The sequence below is a fragment of the Anabas testudineus genome, chromosome 15 (genome assembly GCF_900324465.2).
Source record: "Anabas testudineus chromosome 15, fAnaTes1.2, whole genome shotgun sequence".
In the NCBI taxonomy this organism is placed as follows: Eukaryota; Metazoa; Chordata; class Actinopteri; order Anabantiformes; family Anabantidae; genus Anabas; species Anabas testudineus.
In genome coordinates this window covers 1,297,577-1,314,621 of record NC_046624.1, presented here as the reverse complement: position 1 = coordinate 1,314,621, position 17,045 = coordinate 1,297,577, and the positions used below count along the sequence as shown (strand labels likewise).

Here is a 17,045-nt window from a genome sequence, read left to right as displayed (position 1 = left end):
CATGTACAGTAGAAGTAACTTGCTCAGCGTTTTCATAGCAGATTTACTGTATTTCTAATTCATATATCTGCCCTTGTAACAATGGTGGCAAAAGTTACACAAATGAAGCAGAAACTACCTGTTGTTTTCTGATTAAAGCAGCAAGAAGAGGCCTCTCAAAATTCATTTTTTAAACACTGAAAATCTGTTGGAATATCTTTAGGATTTACAGACTATTAGCTAAAATTTAAATAAACTAAGGAGGTGGTTACCTGAATCTAGGTCGCCATGGCCACATCTGGGTCTGCTTAAGTCTGCAGTGTAGCAAAGCCAAGTATCAACAGTAGCCTGACCTCCCCATTGAGAACCCTCAGTCAGTCTGTCTGGCTGGCTTTGGTGAGAGGCATAACCACTCAAAGAAAGATTCTTTGAAAAATATTGACTTCAAACATCAAACAGCCACGATGCTGTAAAGTATGGTGGTTATTGATTTTTCAAATCTATAAGAGTTTGACTACTGACAAAATAGTCTTTTTTATTTCTAATTAACAATTAAAATAATGTAATTTTGATATTAACAATTGTTTTGTATGGATATTTCAATATGTTACAGGCTATGTGAAATTATTAAAAGGACACTGCTCAATATTTAAGTGAGCTATTGCAAGTCAACCTGTTGCATCTGCCTCAGTTCAGCGAAGGTGATGGAGTTACTATGTTCAGCCCAGTGACTGGATTGAAGTATTTCAGGTAATGACCATACCTCAATAGTAAATAAATAAAATAGTAAAGTCTCCTTGTTGGTAGGTACAGCATTGCAACAGGTTTGCACACACAATGCTTGGGGCCATTAACAAGGTGAAATTGCATTAAACTATGTCATCACAGGGGACCATATTGCAGTCACAGAGTAGAGACCCGTCAGCAAGTTAGGATAGGTGTATGTGTAGAGCATAATAAAAATAGTTATTAACATGTATGTAAACAGAAAGCATGGTAAATCTTTCCTGTAGTTTCTGGTGTTGTGCTAAGCGAATTGACTGAAGGGGATAGCCACTTACTCTCAAGACGTCCTCTGAACAATTTCCTGAAGTGTTCGTAAATAGGCCCCCATTCATATCAATAGAGGCACTTTTTTCAACAGAATAAGGGGTTCTCCCCTGGATGACAGTTATTGTATTCCATCGTCTCTATGTCAGTAAAAATGGGAGTCTCGAGGCAGGAATAGAACAAAAAAAGTGTTTAGTACACAAACTCAAAAAATGAAGAGGGACTGGTAAACTGGCGTGTCAAAAGGACAGGCCAAGAAAATTTGTTAAAAAACAAAGTGACAACATAAAACGACGTTTCAATTCAAGATTCAAGATTCAAAAAACTTTAAAAACAAACTAGAGATACAAAGTGAAAACAAAGAATCACTGCATTGATGTAGGTAAAATACAAAATAACACACAAACCAGAAATACAAAGTAACAACAAAGGATCACTGCAAAAATGGAGGCAAAAAATTTACACAGGCAGGGGAACAAAGTCTGGTATTAAAAAGGGCAAGCTCCAGGATGTAGCGATGGTATGGAAGCACGGCTGAGAACAAGGCTGGAGATCGTGCTGTGGTATTGTTTTGATAAGCTTCATTTATTCCCGTCCAGAGTTGCATTAATTTTTTGCAAAGTTCTTGTATTGATGATGGAAGAGTCAGACAGCTATGCAAAGATTAAGGTCTGGTGGACAATCCATGTGTGAAAATGATGTGTCATGCTACCTTAACCACTCTTTCACAATTTGAGCCTGATGAATCCTGGCATTGTGATCTTGGAATATACCATCAGGGAAGAAATAAATCCATTGAAGGAATAATCTGGTCATTTAGTATATACTGGTGGTCAGGTGACCTAATTCTTTGGGCACATGATGTTGCTGAAACTAGACAAGACCAACTGCAGCAACCCCAGATCATAGCACTGCCCCTACAGGCTTGTACAGTAGGCACGCATGATGGGTGCATCAATTCATCCACCTCTCTTCTTACCCTGATGCGCTTATCAGACCGCATGACCGTTTTCAAAGACCACACAATGTGTCTTCCAACATGGTTGTTTAAGAAATAAGAAGCTACTTACTGCATTAGTTAGGGTTGTTGCTTGTTGCCAGCAGAAAAATAATCACCCATTTCCATACATTTATATGGTGTCAAAGTGAAGCAACACTTGAACCTGAACCTTTCCTTTTACATTACTTTAAAACAGGTAACCTGCACTTACTGCTGTGTTTGTACTGATACAAAACAATCCTTACACTGTGGATGTTGTACATCCTCACCCCAACCGGTCGCTCACCCCAACTGGTCGAGGCAGATGGCCACCCATTATGAGCCTGGTTCTGCTGGAGGTTTCTTCCTCTAAAGGGAGTTTTTCCTCTCCACTGTTGCCTTAAGCTGTGTTTTGACCTGGACTGTATTCTCTTGTGGAATTTATTTTGGATTTCTCTCTGACCTGTTTTCTGTGTTTGACCTGGAGTGTGTTTTGACCTGTGCTACCCTGCATAACCCCTGGTGTGCTGTTTCTCTGCGCATGAACTGGACTGTTTCTTGGACCCTGGATTTTGGATTTGCCCTTCGGAGCTCTGGCATTGCATGCGGAGTATTGAATTTACTAGTGTTGTGCTTCTGCTTTCTGTTGTCTCTCGCCAGTTCTCTCCTCAGCCTCCACCACGCCACATGTTTTCCCAGAAGTCCGCCATCTTGGAAGCCGCAACGGTCCGCGACTCTGACTCACACTTCCGGGTCACCCCCGCCCGCAGACATCGGTGCTCTCCGTTACTTACCAACCAACCAACCTGTGAGTACTTGCCACCTAATTCAGCATGTCTCGATCTCACTCCAAGCTAACTCTGTCTCCTCTCTTAGATGACTGGTTCGTCTCTACGTTGTGCTTCCCCAAAGACCAGCTCGTGGAAGCCCACGTTCAGCTGTTGCATTATCTCACTGTAATAAAGCCTTTCTAACCCTACCTCATCTAGTGTTTCTTCTCTGACCATGAAGTCCAAGCCCTGATCTGTGACACACCAATAAGCAAGAGTTGGTACATTTTCTATCTGTTGCACATTGACCTCTTCTCATAGACAGCTAAGCACGTGAATTTGTTTACAAGCAGCAACCCTACCAGTGATGCGGCGGTGTGTTGAAATCTGTTTCACCAAGATGTATTTGGCGTTGGGGTTGCTAATTCTAATGCTAATTAACTTTACTTTACATTCGCATGTGTATCAGTCAAATATAATGTGTACATTATATTAAATGTATCACTTAGTGGTTTAATTTTATATCAAAGAGACCAAAGAAAGTGTTTGAAAAAAAAAAGGACAAAAGTAAATATCAAACTAGCTTCAGCTCACTGCCGAGAGTTGAAAGAGATAAAAGGATACAAGACAGATGCCGAGCTGATGTTTTTCCATTTGGACCAGTAAGCAATTAGTTGAGCTGCCTTTCTATGTTTTGTGTTGTGCCTGCTTGATGTGTGGCTGTGTTAGAGAGGTTTTAATTTTTGATCACATGGCAAGTAAACTCATGTCAACAGATGTTTAGCCACTAAACATCTAGAAATTAGAAAATGTATTTCATTACCATAGTCGATATCCTGACTTGTATGTAATGATTATGCAAACCTTAACTAATGCAATTGAAGATAATTGTGTGAGCATGCTTTAAGACTTTAGTAGGATGACTTACCATGGATGGGGTTGTGTCCCACTGTAAGTGGGATTGGCTTCTCTGGTTGGGACTGGACATGCGTCTCTGTGTGTGTAGTGTGGGTGTTGTAATATTTTGGCTTTATAACATACTGCTGATTCTGAACTGGGTGCAGAGGCCGAATGCTGGAGAAAGAAGAAGACACAGTCAGTCAAATTCAATAAATACATGAATAATAATTTCAATGACAAGAAAAACAGAAGAAACAGAAGCTGGATACAAACTCGGGTCCTTCTTTCTATGAGGCGACCATGCTAGTTTGACTCTGGTTGTAGTTCTATGGTTGTAGTTCACTGTTTCTTTAAGAAACTTATAGAGACCTACGGATGATGTCATTGCAGGGAGTCAGTTAGAGAGAGTCAGCCTGGGCAATGTGAGTACATGGTTAAGTTTCTCATCAGTATCTGAGGACATCTATTTCAGCTTAAGCCTTTGAAAGTATTTTTGATAGGTTACTTTACTTAGACATCTATCTAATTTGTGAAATAGATATTGAATTATTTCAATTATGTTAATTATTGCATGTTTAAATTTTAAAATGTATACACCGTAAAAGATCATGTATGACAATGTAACTTTTAGAACAACGACTTAATTTCTGGTGTTTGGTAATTGCCACTTCAATACTTTCCTGTAATATACAGTATTTGAGGCCTACTTTAGTTATGAAAGGCCACCAGATACTCACAGGCAGACTGAACACCAACTGAAGCACATCAATCTATCCAGTCTCACACAGCTGAGAATCAGAATGTGTTGGATGTTGTTAAGTTGCATTGTCATGAGATTGTGGCTAGAGGCCTACTGCAGTTTGACAATCAGCTTAAAAATTGCACAGCTTGGAAAGCATCAATCATAACAAGGATTGTGGCAAGCTTAGATATTTGGAGGCTGTACTGATGGAACTCCAAGCAGCAAAGTCAGATGGAGCCCTTTTATGCCTTCCCTATCTAGGCCCAGCTTGAGGTATAAAGGGTATTGTGCAAAAGCTGTGTGCGGTTTGGAAGAGAAGTGGATGACACTAGGCTATGCATACAAAAAGCAATACAGCTTAGATAACTATTACAAATAGGCATCTACACTTCAAAAAGTATTATCGGAGCACCTGTCTTAGCTCGTAAGACAGAAGTTGCAACAGATCTTTCTCTGGTTGTTGAGACAAAAAAAGTCAAAAGTTGACCCAGAAAAACAGTGTCCCATACACAAGAAGCTTTAATCTTTACATAAATGCAGAGGGTTCAGGGAAAAATCTACTGAAGACAGAAAAGCAGAAGACAAAAGTTTTTAAATAAATTAGCCTAGTCTTTCTAATACCTTTAATCTAGCCACAGGGGTTGCAAGCCAGTGATTTCTGTGCCGGTCCCAAGCCCGGATAAATAAGAGAGGGTTGCGTCAGGAAGGGCATCCGGCGTAAAAATTGCCAAAATAACCATGCGAATCATCCACAAGGTGTGATGGAGAGAGTGGAAAAGAGGTGAAGAGGAGAGTGCAGGCAGGTTGGAGCGGGTGGAGGAAAGTGTCGGGAGTGTTGTGTGACAAAAGAGTGTCAGCAAGACTCAAAGGAAAGGTCTACAAGACAGTGGTGAGACCAACTCTGCTCTATGGGTTAGAGACGGTAGCAGTGAGACAGAGACAAGAGGCTGAGATGGAGGTAGCAGAGATGAAGATGTTGAGGTTCTCCTTAGGAGTGACCAGGTTAGACAGAATAAGGAACGAGTACATCAGAGGGACGGCTCACGTTGCCTGTGTTAGCGACAAAGTCAGAGAGGCCAGACTGAGATGGTTTGGGCATGTTCAGAGGAGGGATAGTGAGTATATTGGTAGAAGAATGTTGGAGATGGAGCTGCCAGGCAGGAGGACAAGAGGACGACCAAAGAGGAGATATATGGATGTCTTAACAGAGGACATGAGGTTGGCTAATGTTAGGGTTGATGTTCATGATAGATTTAGGTGGAAAAGGATGATTCGCTGTGGCGACCCCTGATGGGAAAAGCCGAAAGAAGAAGAAGAAGAGTCTTTCTAATACCTCTAGAGGGGACTGTATGTATTTCCCATTACGTAAATCATCTGATCCGTTACTATTCTGAATCTAAATAAGATAGAAACCTCTTTAAGTAAGTAGTTCAGCAGTTAGTGAGTCTTATATTCAAATGTTCTAAAATGTTTAAGGTCTGAAATGTTCTCAGACTTCAATTTAGGGCTGTAGCCCTACACACACACACAGACACACACACAGACACACACACACACACACACAGTAGTATGTGTTAGTATAGTGTACTAGTATTAGTATTATTATGTCTGAATAGGCCTGTAAGAAGTACAATATTTACCACGCATACAATGTTCTCTGTTTGTGGGAATAATGTGTGAGTGTCATTTTGGTACTGTGGTCCATGAATTTCCATAAGACTGACATTGATTGTCCCAAGAGGATGACTGCTAGTAACTGTGGTGACATTCTCAGATGTGCATGTAAACTGCAACTTGAAAACTGCGAGGCAGTAAAAACATACAGAACTCTTCTGAACCTTTCTCTGCACTTAAACAGTTCTCTTAAAACCTTTAAAAATGATTTTGCACTTTTACCCCATGAAACTGGAACAGCTCTTCCTAGAGCATGTTACTTTAAAGTTCTTCTGCTTGGCTTAGATATTTTGCTTGCTTTGTACCTCTCTTGTAAGTTGCTTTGGATCTATTTTTACATATGCAACAGCAATAGTTCAAAAGATATTTAAAATTGAGTTCCCTTTCACAGGCCTGAGTGTAAGACAGATCATCCTTCTATAATCATTTTCCGAGATAAAGCAAATACATGTTTTGAGAACAACAATACTATTCATTGAAAATTATTGGGCATGCATACAGATAGCTTTGAGCATGTTTAATTTCCAGTGTGAAAGTACAACATATTGATAAACTGGACAGACTTGGGATAGACCTCTGGTGTCCCTCTATAATTCAGGTGCAGATTTTAAATACAGCACACAATATGCTGTATAATATGCAGCAGCTGCATACAACTTGTATATACACATACAACTTGTTTTAGAACGTATTGTTCTGAGCCAGAATTCTGACTGGAATTAGCCAGAGAGATCATATTTCTCCTACATTAGCTTCTCTCCACAGGCTCCCTAAAATCCAGAATAGAGTTTAAAACACTTTCCCTCACATATAAAGCAATAAATAATCAAGCTTCATAATTTAAAAGACCTAATTGTTCCATATTTTCCATGCAGAACACTTCTTTCTCAGAGTGCAGGTCTACTTGTAGCTTCTAGAGTTTCCAAATGTAGAGAGTGAGAGTGAGAGTCTTTAGATATCAAGCGCCTCTCCTGTGGAACCACCTAGTGTCTGCCTTTAGAACCTAGTCTAGGTTCTAAAGGCAGACACCCTCTCTACATTTAAGACTAGGCTTAAAACGTTCCTTTTTATAAAGCTTATAGTTAGAACTGGCTCAGGTGCCCCTGGACCATCTCTTAGTTATTCTGCTATAGATTAGTCTGCTGGGCGACCACTACTGATACACTGAGCTCCTCTTCTCTCCTCCATTCAAATGCTACCATTGCATGTCATTAACTTTGTTTTTTCTCTTTTCTGTAGTTGTGTTTCCTTCTCGCTGTCCCACTCTCTGTACTCCTCTGTAGGTATCCACAGCCTTGGAGCTGTATATTTCAAGAGTACAGTTACTGGCCCTACCAACCTGCCCAGTGTTTTTCCTGATTGTTGTTCTTTTTTTATCACTGCGGTTCTTTTCTCTCTCTTCTTTCCACTAACCCCAACCGATAGAGGCAGATTGCCGCCCACCCTGAGAAGGGTTCTGCTGAAGGTTTCTTCCTCTAGGGAATTTTTACTCTCCACTGTCTCCTAGTGTTTGCTTAAGTGGGGTTGTTGGGTTTTCTATATAATTCTGTATACAGTTACATATACACACATCGACAAAATTGTTGGTTACTGCTCTGTTAAAGAAAAAAAACACACAAAGGTCACTAAAATATCTTGAAACTGACAAAAGTAATAATAAATAAAATCAAGACATAGCTTTTGAGTTGTGCCTCAACAGAAGTTTTTTTTAAAACACAAACTAATGAAACTGGCATGGACAGAAATAATGGTACCCCTAAAAAAAAGATGTTAAACTAAAGTGTGTCCTGTAATTAGCTTCACAGGTGTCTTCAAACTTGTAATCAGTCAGTCTGACTATTTAAAGGGTGAAAAGTGGTCACTGGGCTGTTTGGTATCATGGTGTGTAACATGGACCACAGAAAACTAAAAAGATGGTCTCAGGAGATTAGAAAAAAACATAGACAAAATGTTAAAGGTAAAAGCTGTAAGACCATTTCCAAGCAGCTTGATGTTCCTGTGACTACAGTTGCACATATTATTCTGAAGTTTAAGGTCCATGGGACTGTAGCCAACCTCCCAGGATGTGGCCATAAGAGGAAGATTTTGACAAATTAAAGAGACAGAAAATAGTAAAGGGTGTCTTAAATCTGTGCATGGTACAATAAAATCTCAAGACTTTAAAGGTATTCTGGAACAAAATGTGCTGCCCAATGTCAGAAAACTTGGTATTTGTCACAGGACATAGTCCCCCAACAAAATAATAACCCAAAACACAGCTAAAAATACCCAAGAATGGCTAAGAACAAATTACTGGACTATTCTGAAGTGGCCTTCTATGAGTCCTGATCTAAATCACATTGAAAATCTGTAGAAAGAGCTGAAACATGCCATTTGGAGAAAGCACCCTTCAACCCTGAGACAACTGGAGCAGTTTGCTCACGAGGAGTTGGCCAAAATACCTGTTGACAGGTGCAGAAGTCTCATTGACAGTTACAGAATTCATTTGATTTCAGTGATTGCTTCAAAAGGTTGTGCAATAAAATATTAAGTTAAGTATACCATCATTTTTGTTCAAGCCTGTTTCATTAGTTTGTTTTTAAAATGATTCTGTTAAGCCACAACTCAAAAGCATTATCTGATATGTATGAGGTCATTTTTAGTACATTTTTATTTATTATTACTTTTGTCAGTTTCAAGTTATTTCTGTGACCTTTGTGGGTTTTTCTTTCTTTAACGGAAGTGTACCAACAATTTTGTCCACGTCTGTAAAGCCAAAGCAGAAAGGAATTACACAATGAACACAAAATGTTAGGATATTGGATTAACATTTACAAAAGCTTGGTCTGTATGGCAACATAAATGACAGACAAATGTGAGACAGAGAGAACAGTGACATCAAGAGACAAGTTATAAACATAACCTCTCTTTCCAGTCTCAACAAAATATCTGGCATGGCTGTGTGTGCTGGCAATAACTGCACCATTAAATGAAAAATAAGAAGAGCTTGGAGAGTTTCCAAGGAATGTTATAAGAGCCTGTTAGTCTTAAATATCAGAGAGAAAATTTAGCTCAGTTCTACATAAACAGATCAGTGAGTCAGGGTTAACAGAGTGAGGTGTGTGTTTGTGTGTGAGTGGAAATCTGTTCAGTCTCGGCCTTCACTGCTCTGGCCACAATCACAATTCACCACCGACGTCTATGTTCTAGTCTTCAAAGTCTACTTCCCCATGAGTACTGACATACTCTGGAATACTCTAATGAACCCACTGAACCTTAACAGAGCATGCTCACATATTAGCAATACTGTAACTGAAGGCAGGCAGAATGCAGGCAAAGTGAAAAAAACAGTATCTCTGCACTGTATTTCAAAATGTTACTTTGGGTAACTCACTCACTTGACTGCTTGATTGAATGAATCAGAAAGACATAGCTCTTAAACTGTGTAAGAACCAGAAACAATGGACAGATTTGTGTGCTTGTACTGTGAACATGTATCTGTTTAAAATTCTAATTTTAATTTCAAAATTAGACATGAGCATCATCACTTTTTGTTTTGTCAAAAATTACAATCATTTCATCCTCCCTGCCATATTTGTTCAGCAAATAAGTGGAATATTAATTTGAATTACTGTATATCAGCAGATATATCAATGTACAAATGGTACTGAAAGCTCTATTAACCTTGCTGTACTGAAACATTTGACTCTGAAAAAATATCTTACTGAATGTAGTCTAGTCATTCTACAATGTAAAAAATAAATACATATATTCAAGGGCTCTTAATATTCAAAAGCTCTATTTAAATGTAAAACTTCACATAATTTAACTCCTTGGGGATAAGAATATTTTTAGTGATGCACCAAATTGCAACGGTACCAAAGCAAAATCAGAGCAGGACATAGGGAAACATTACCGCTATTTGCTCTGTCCAAAAGGTTTACTTTGCTCACATGCTCTGTAAAGCTCACAGTTACACTGACAGTAACATCACAGCCACACATACAACATGTTGTCATCGTGGAAATTCTACCATGATGACACAAAGCTCTCCAACTGCAGCACCTATGAGGCCAAAATAAGCTGTGGAGGAACGTCTGTTACGTATTGTACCCATCAACCAATAGTCAACCAGCAGGAGTTGGTGTCATTTCAACTCCACCAGCAAAGGTTCTGGGAGAGTGAGTATACTGGCCTTACAACCCATAATAACACAAGCTTTTGAGCAATTGAGTGGAGCTGGCTTACAAGCCTTACAATTCACCATGCTGTCAAAGGGCTTCTGTAAACACACTGCCTGAGAGATTATCAACAGATGAAGCCTCATACCAGCTTGAAGGAATGTTTGACAGGAACGTACTGCTGGACTATCAGTAAACTATGAGTAGGTGTGATGGAAAACACAATGGTGAGATCTGATCCTTTAAATCTGAGTTTTCATGTGCTCTCAACAGAGACAATAACCAAAAAAGGCGTATGGCGTACAGTATGTGCAATACTGCACATACTCAATCAACTGAGTAACTTCTAACTGTTCTGCAGATCAGTATCACAGAACAACTGCTACCTGAGTGCAGTAAATATAGTGTAGAAAAATGCTACAGTATACAGTTGTTAAATATTATAGTTTACTCACAAAATGCTAAGAACGTATCTCAACAATTTTAGAAATTCATGCATCTGAGCAGTTGGCAGCAAAGTTTTGTAGCGCTTAAAAATGTTCCCTCTTTTAGACATATTTTTTGATAACTAGTGTTTTATTTGGCTTAATCACCTGGATATTGCTGTGGGGAAAGAAATCTACACAAGAGATGAACTCCTTTTATTATGGAGCAAACCTGGAGTTTATCACCCCATTCCAATTGACATCTCTCCGTGGATATCGAGCTGGTGCTAAACTAAAGACTAGGATATGGAGATACAAACCTTTCCTACCATCCCTCATCATGAGAAATGTCAATTCTATACTGAACATAACGGAGGAGCCGGAAGCACTGGTTAGCCCCAGAGATAATTAAGTGAGTGTAGCCTAATGTGTTTTGCTGAGACCTGGTTGAATCAAAACATCCCTACATGGATGTTCCTCTCATCTCCCACCAACTGGATTGGTGTGTATGTGCTTTTGTGTGCAAATGGGTGAATGAGAAACAGTGTAAAAGTGCTTTGAGTACCAGCTAGGTAAAAAAGCACTATATAAGTGCAGACCCTTTAACATTTACTTCCTTAACACCACTCAGCAGGTCACCTAAGGCTCTCTATGGACTGCTTTGAATGTACAGGTTGGAACAAAATACTGGGAGCAGAAGAAAAGCATGGAAATTACATCAACCTCTGTAGAGACACTATTGTACCTACAAAATCTCTGCAATGTTTGCCAAATACCAAATCCTGGATTATTATATTACTATGCCTCACCAGAACAAGGAAGCATTTAAAGATGGAGACAAAGAAATGCTCAAGCATGTCCAACATGAGCTGAAGAGGAAATTGAAAAAGGCTATTACAAAAATAAAATAGAAAGAAACATACAACAGAACAGCATCAGAGAAGTGTGGATGGGAATTAACAAATTCAAGGGCTACAAAAAAGAACAACCAGGCAACAGTGGGTGGTGTGGACAGAGCCAATGAACTTAACAAGTTCTTCAACAAGCTTCCCCCGAAAACCCCTCATTCCTCATCAATGTCTCCTCCTCCATCTACTCCAACTCCTTTTCCTACACCTGTGTGCATCTCTACACCTGCAGCTATGGCCTCTCCATCACCTGAGCATGCTCCACCATTTGTCAAAGCAACAGGGGTTCGACTGCAGTTACAAAGACTGTGCTGTGGAAAGGCAGCGGGCCCAGATCTTCTATGTCTTAGGCTGCTAAGGGACTGTGCTGCTCAATTATGTGAGCCTCTTCAACCTTAGTCTACAATTGGGGAGTATCCCAGCTCTGTGGAAAACATCTTGTATTGTTTGTTGTATTATTTGTTTCCTTAACCACTGATTAGATCACTGACAGAAAGGCTACAGTTTGTCAGGCTGGGAAACTGCATCATTGATAAAGTACCAAATAGCACTGGGGCTTCACAGGGGACTGTTTTGGCTCCATTCCTGTACATACTGTACACAGAAGACTTCAAGTACAATTATTAGTGTTACCACATTCAGAAGTACTCTGATTATACTGCAATTATTGCTCGTAACCGGAACCTGATTATATTTGTGACGTTTTACAAGTTTGATTATGTATTTGGCTAATTTCATTGCTATATGAGCATTGAGGAGTAAACTTCAGCAGGGTTTTAAACTGAAAAGAAGATATAGAAAGGACAGAAGGAAGATCGGAAGGAAGAAAGAAAGAAAAAAACAAACAAATAAAAAAAAAAAAAGGAGATCATAGCTTCTAGATAACATGACCTGACTAACATTACTGCCAATACATCAGCAGTGGAAATGTGAAATGTGTAAATAATGCCCACTTCCTGATGGTCTGATTTTGAAATCTTTGCAAATCTACACAGAAAGTATAGTATTAGCAACATGTTGGCAGAGCAATAGTAGCAGCTTTGGTCCTGTACATACACTCTTTGTTGTAGATACACATACAAAGCCAAACACAAGGTCTTGTGAAATACCTCTTTAAGGAGTTATGTGCTTAAAAGACAGCAAATAACTCAGCTGCATTAGTGGTGATACTTACTGCTGCTGAATGTGTTGTTGAATGTAATATGGTCGAACAACTTGGGGGGCCGGCTTGACAGTTAGTTTCATCTGAGCCATGTTGCTTGGTGGTGGAGGTGCTGAGGCATAACCATTGGGAGGCATTTGCTGAGGTATGGGCCGCTGAGGTACCACATTGTGTCCATTAGTGTGACCATTGTTGTGCCCATTAGTGTGACCGGTGGTGTGCCCATTGGTTGGTCCATTTCCGGGCAGTTCTGAAAAGGGGTGTGTGGGCACCATCTTCTGTTCACATGCCTTTCCTTTTGAGCCCGGCTTGCAGACACAGAGCTGAGGCCTGAGGCACATTCCTCCATTCTGGCACTGAGGGATGCAGTTGGCTGTTGCACAAAACCCAGAAAGAGGGCAGGGAGAAAATAAAAAAGTTAGATGCAGGAGAGACATATGGAGACTTATATATTATAGCCATAGAACTGTAATCACTGTTACAGGATTTAATTAAGGATCTGGATACTTTCTAAAAGTTAATTTTTAGTTATTGATTTTTTATTAATTTTCTAATTCTTAACAAAGTATCTGTTCATTTTATCTTTATAGATTACAGTGTACAGAGTCTACCTTAATTATTATAGATTTACAATGCAGTAAAAAGTCTGTCATGAGTACCTAAGACCCTCTTAGGTTAGCTATTACTGTTCCGCTTAGGGCTAGCATTCGTGAAGAGTTGATATTTCTCACAGAAAGTGGAGACTGGAGTCCATGGTAGAGTCTGAAATCCTATTCACAGTAAAGCTACAGCCCAGTGGAGTTTTAAATTGATTTCAACCATCAGCCAAAACAGTAACACAATATGGTTTGATCTGGTGGTTAAAATGTACTGCTGCTCTTATTGAGAGGTGTAAGATTAACAACACATAGAGCAGCTGCAGCATATGACAAAGAAATGTCAATATGTTTTTGTGGAGAAATGTAAGAGCAAGTGGAGAATGTAAGAGCAACCTGATTTTTTCTTTTATTAACATGATGAAGTTCACAGTTGACATAAAAGACAAATCGCAAATATGCTGAACATATTAATTACAAATACACAGGCACCAGATTCTTGGTAATGTGCAATATTTGGCTTTGGCTTTTGTCCCCTGCAAAAATATCCGACCCTGCTTCTTAACACTCTGACTCTATAACAGCACTTAGGTTCAGAAGAAGGTTTAGGTTCAGACACTCAGGAGTGGGTGAAAAATAAGTAATATCCAGCACTGAGCTTTACGGCTTTACAGCTTTCAATACTTTTAAATGGGGACTGTGAATGTATGCTGAAAATAAGAAAGTAATTTAGGCTCAACTTAACTCGTCATGGTGTGCTAAACAGAGATCTGGTCCGAATTTTTGTTCTAACATTTTTTAAATTGATGCTGTTACAATTTAGTCATCAATGAATACTTACTGTCAAAATTTTCGCTGATAAAATGTTTTGATAAATTTGTTCCATATTGCACAGTAACAGCACTACTGTTAGCCTGCTACCTGTTCTTTTTAGGAAAAAAGAACCTGCTACCATCAGACTTGTCTGCCGACATTGCTTCCAGCAAATCAAGTGACCTGGATAACCTCAGACTGATCTGCATAATCTCTTAAATGCAGCTATCAATTTGGTGCTTTGGTGTTTGCTTCTTAGTAACTCACAAACTTTGTTATGTACTGTATCTCACCTGCCTAACTGTATATTGTTATTATTACTATTACACTATTGGGGGGCCCCACCCCACCAGGAGCAGCCCCGCCCAGCCACCAAGGGCAACCCCTGTTTTATTCTGTTCCATTGCTTTTAACTTTTGATGTCAGTTTTATGCTGCTGCTGTGACACATGAATCAATAAAGTGTTTATTATATTATAAAATAATTACAGTATTTCACCAATCCTGCCATTTCCAAAACGTTCCTGCATTTAGTGGATGCAATTCTAAAATTATGGGGGCATCTGTGTGTGTGCATACAGGTTTTTGTGCATCTGCACAGGAAAGCAGTGAAAAGCCTGTAATCACACAACCTTTATCTGCCCCAAGCAGATGATAGGGGCCTCTATTTATCAACTACAAAGCATGTTTTACAGGCCCCATGCAGAAGTTTACATACTCTACTCCAACACACACACATGCATAGATATGTTTGACTAAGGATGGTGATAGCAGATAACAGACATAGACATGTGACTATATTCATTCCTCAACCTCAATGTAATGTTATGTATAATCCTACTAAAACTATAAATATTGACTCAAGTCCTAATCCTAAACTAAGAGTAGTGAGGCTTGATCATTTTCACTTGCCAGAGGTTTCTGTGTGTGTGTGTGTGTGTGTGTGTGTGTGTGTGTGTGTGTGTGTGTGTGTGTGTGTGTGTGTGTGTGTGTGTGTGTGTGTGTGTGTGGCTGTGTGTGTGTGTGTGTGTGTGTGTGTGGGTGTGTGTGGGTGTGTGTGTGTGGGTGTGTGTGTGTGTGGGTGGGTGGGTGGGTGCGGGAGTGCAACCAGCAACATAAATGACTCAGAACAAGGCTGATCTTCACAGGGTCCTTGAGGGTGTGTCACCTCCTCACTAAGCTTGTGAGTCTAATTAGTGGTGTGGAGATTTGTGAAAATGATTAATGAAGGGAAAACAAAACAGTTGATGAAAGACATCTGCTGGCATGTTGAAAAGTTGGTTGTCCACATTGTCATGGGTGTATATTTATGGAAGGAACCTTAAGGTTGACTAAAGCGTCATGATAGTTATTATGAGTTATTTCTGAAATTTTTTATTGCATAAATGGGTTCGCCTTCGCCTGCAAAGTCACACAATTGAGCTACAGTGACTGGGTTACATTTACATGTAAGGTCAAAACAAGAAATAAAGAGCATTGGGTTTCAAATGTTATTACAAGTTGTTGACCATGGTACACAGCAACATATTTGTTGTTATTATTGTTGCTACTCTAACATTTATAGAGATATTACTCGATTTAAACTGTATAAAAAAGTTATTTCAGAATCCTATCACTTCTTATGCGCCACTGAAAAGATAGCACACCACCCTTTACTATGATTGCAAATACGAGCATGTTACCAGGTTACACAGAGAAATTACGTAATACAGATAGTCGAGAAACAAGTTTACATGTAATTAAGAAACCTGGTTAGCGGAAATCTATGCTTATCTTAACTCTACATCTGAGGTATTCTAGAAGGATGGCTCACAGATTTCAAGACACAGGGACAATCTGATTACCATGATTCATACACATTCACTGTTCATGTACTGTTCTTTGGTTGTGTAAAGCTGCTTTGTGACAATGTCAATTGTAAAAAGCGCTCTACGAATAAAATTGAATCGTATTGAATTGAATTGAAGACACTGCTTCCTGACTTGTCTTCCTGTGTGAACACAGAAACAGCAAGATTAAGCTGATCAATAGCCTGGTTATAAATAAATCTGCTTACTGGAGAAGGCCAACTGTAACCTGGCTACTTAAGTGCATACAATAATAATAATAATGAATACTTTATTGCTCCTCTGGGGGGAAATGTGGTTGAACAGCTGCTAGACAGTTCATGTAGGTGCTACTACAGGGTTTCGGTGTCTTGTCCAAGGACACCTCAGCAAGTGACTAGGAGGAGATGAATTGAACCACTCACCCTGGGGTTCGTAGACGACTGCTTTACCACCTGAGCTTCTGCCGCCCCAAATAAATAAACTGAGTACATACACACACTTTGCTTAAGGTGGACATCGGGAGTGACTGTGGCCATACAATAAAGCCCTGACAGTTACTGTATGTTCTTCTGAAACTGAGCCTACAGCCACACAAAGATGTCTGAAAGCTCCAACGCTAGCTACAGAATAGAATTCAGTCCACACACCTAAGAATTGTACTAGCACAATATTATATGTTATATAATATATTTATTCTTTGTGTTACAAACTTACACTTTAGATCAATGGCATTTGGAAAAGACAACTTCTTACATCTCAGGTGTAACAGAATGTAATAGCATAGGAATGCAACAGCACAATATATATTCTAACAACCTCGGTTGAAAAGCTGTGTCCCAGTGTCTTCTTTCAACATCTAACATCAGTGGAGTTACATCCCTCTTCCATTGGTGTATTACCTCATTGCTGTCTTTTCCCCTCTGGAGCTGAGTTATGTTAGCATTTTGAAATAACACCACAGTTAATTTTCCACATTGGGTGAAGATTTTTTGCTTTCTTTTCCGACTAGTGTAAATAGTTTTCACTTCCCCCCACCTCTTTCTGGCCTGGAGCTGAGGC

General features: G+C 39.4%; 1 protein-coding gene across 4 annotated transcripts in view; it reads right to left on the bottom strand.

Moving 5' to 3' along the window:
- ltbp1 (latent transforming growth factor beta binding protein 1) overlaps nt 1-17,045 on the bottom strand; it is a 98,445-nt gene that overhangs the window by 67,484 nt on the left and 13,916 nt on the right. For all 4 annotated transcript variants that reach the window (XM_026356874.1, XM_026356873.1, XM_026356875.1 and 1 more), the window contains exons 3-4: nt 12,762-13,122; nt 3,707-3,852 (exon numbers count right to left, since the gene is read on the bottom strand). In XM_026356874.1, coding sequence (XP_026212659.1) covers nt 3,707-3,852; nt 12,762-13,122 — 507 coding nt within the window. The remainder of the gene's footprint in view (nt 1-3,706; nt 3,853-12,761; nt 13,123-17,045) is intronic.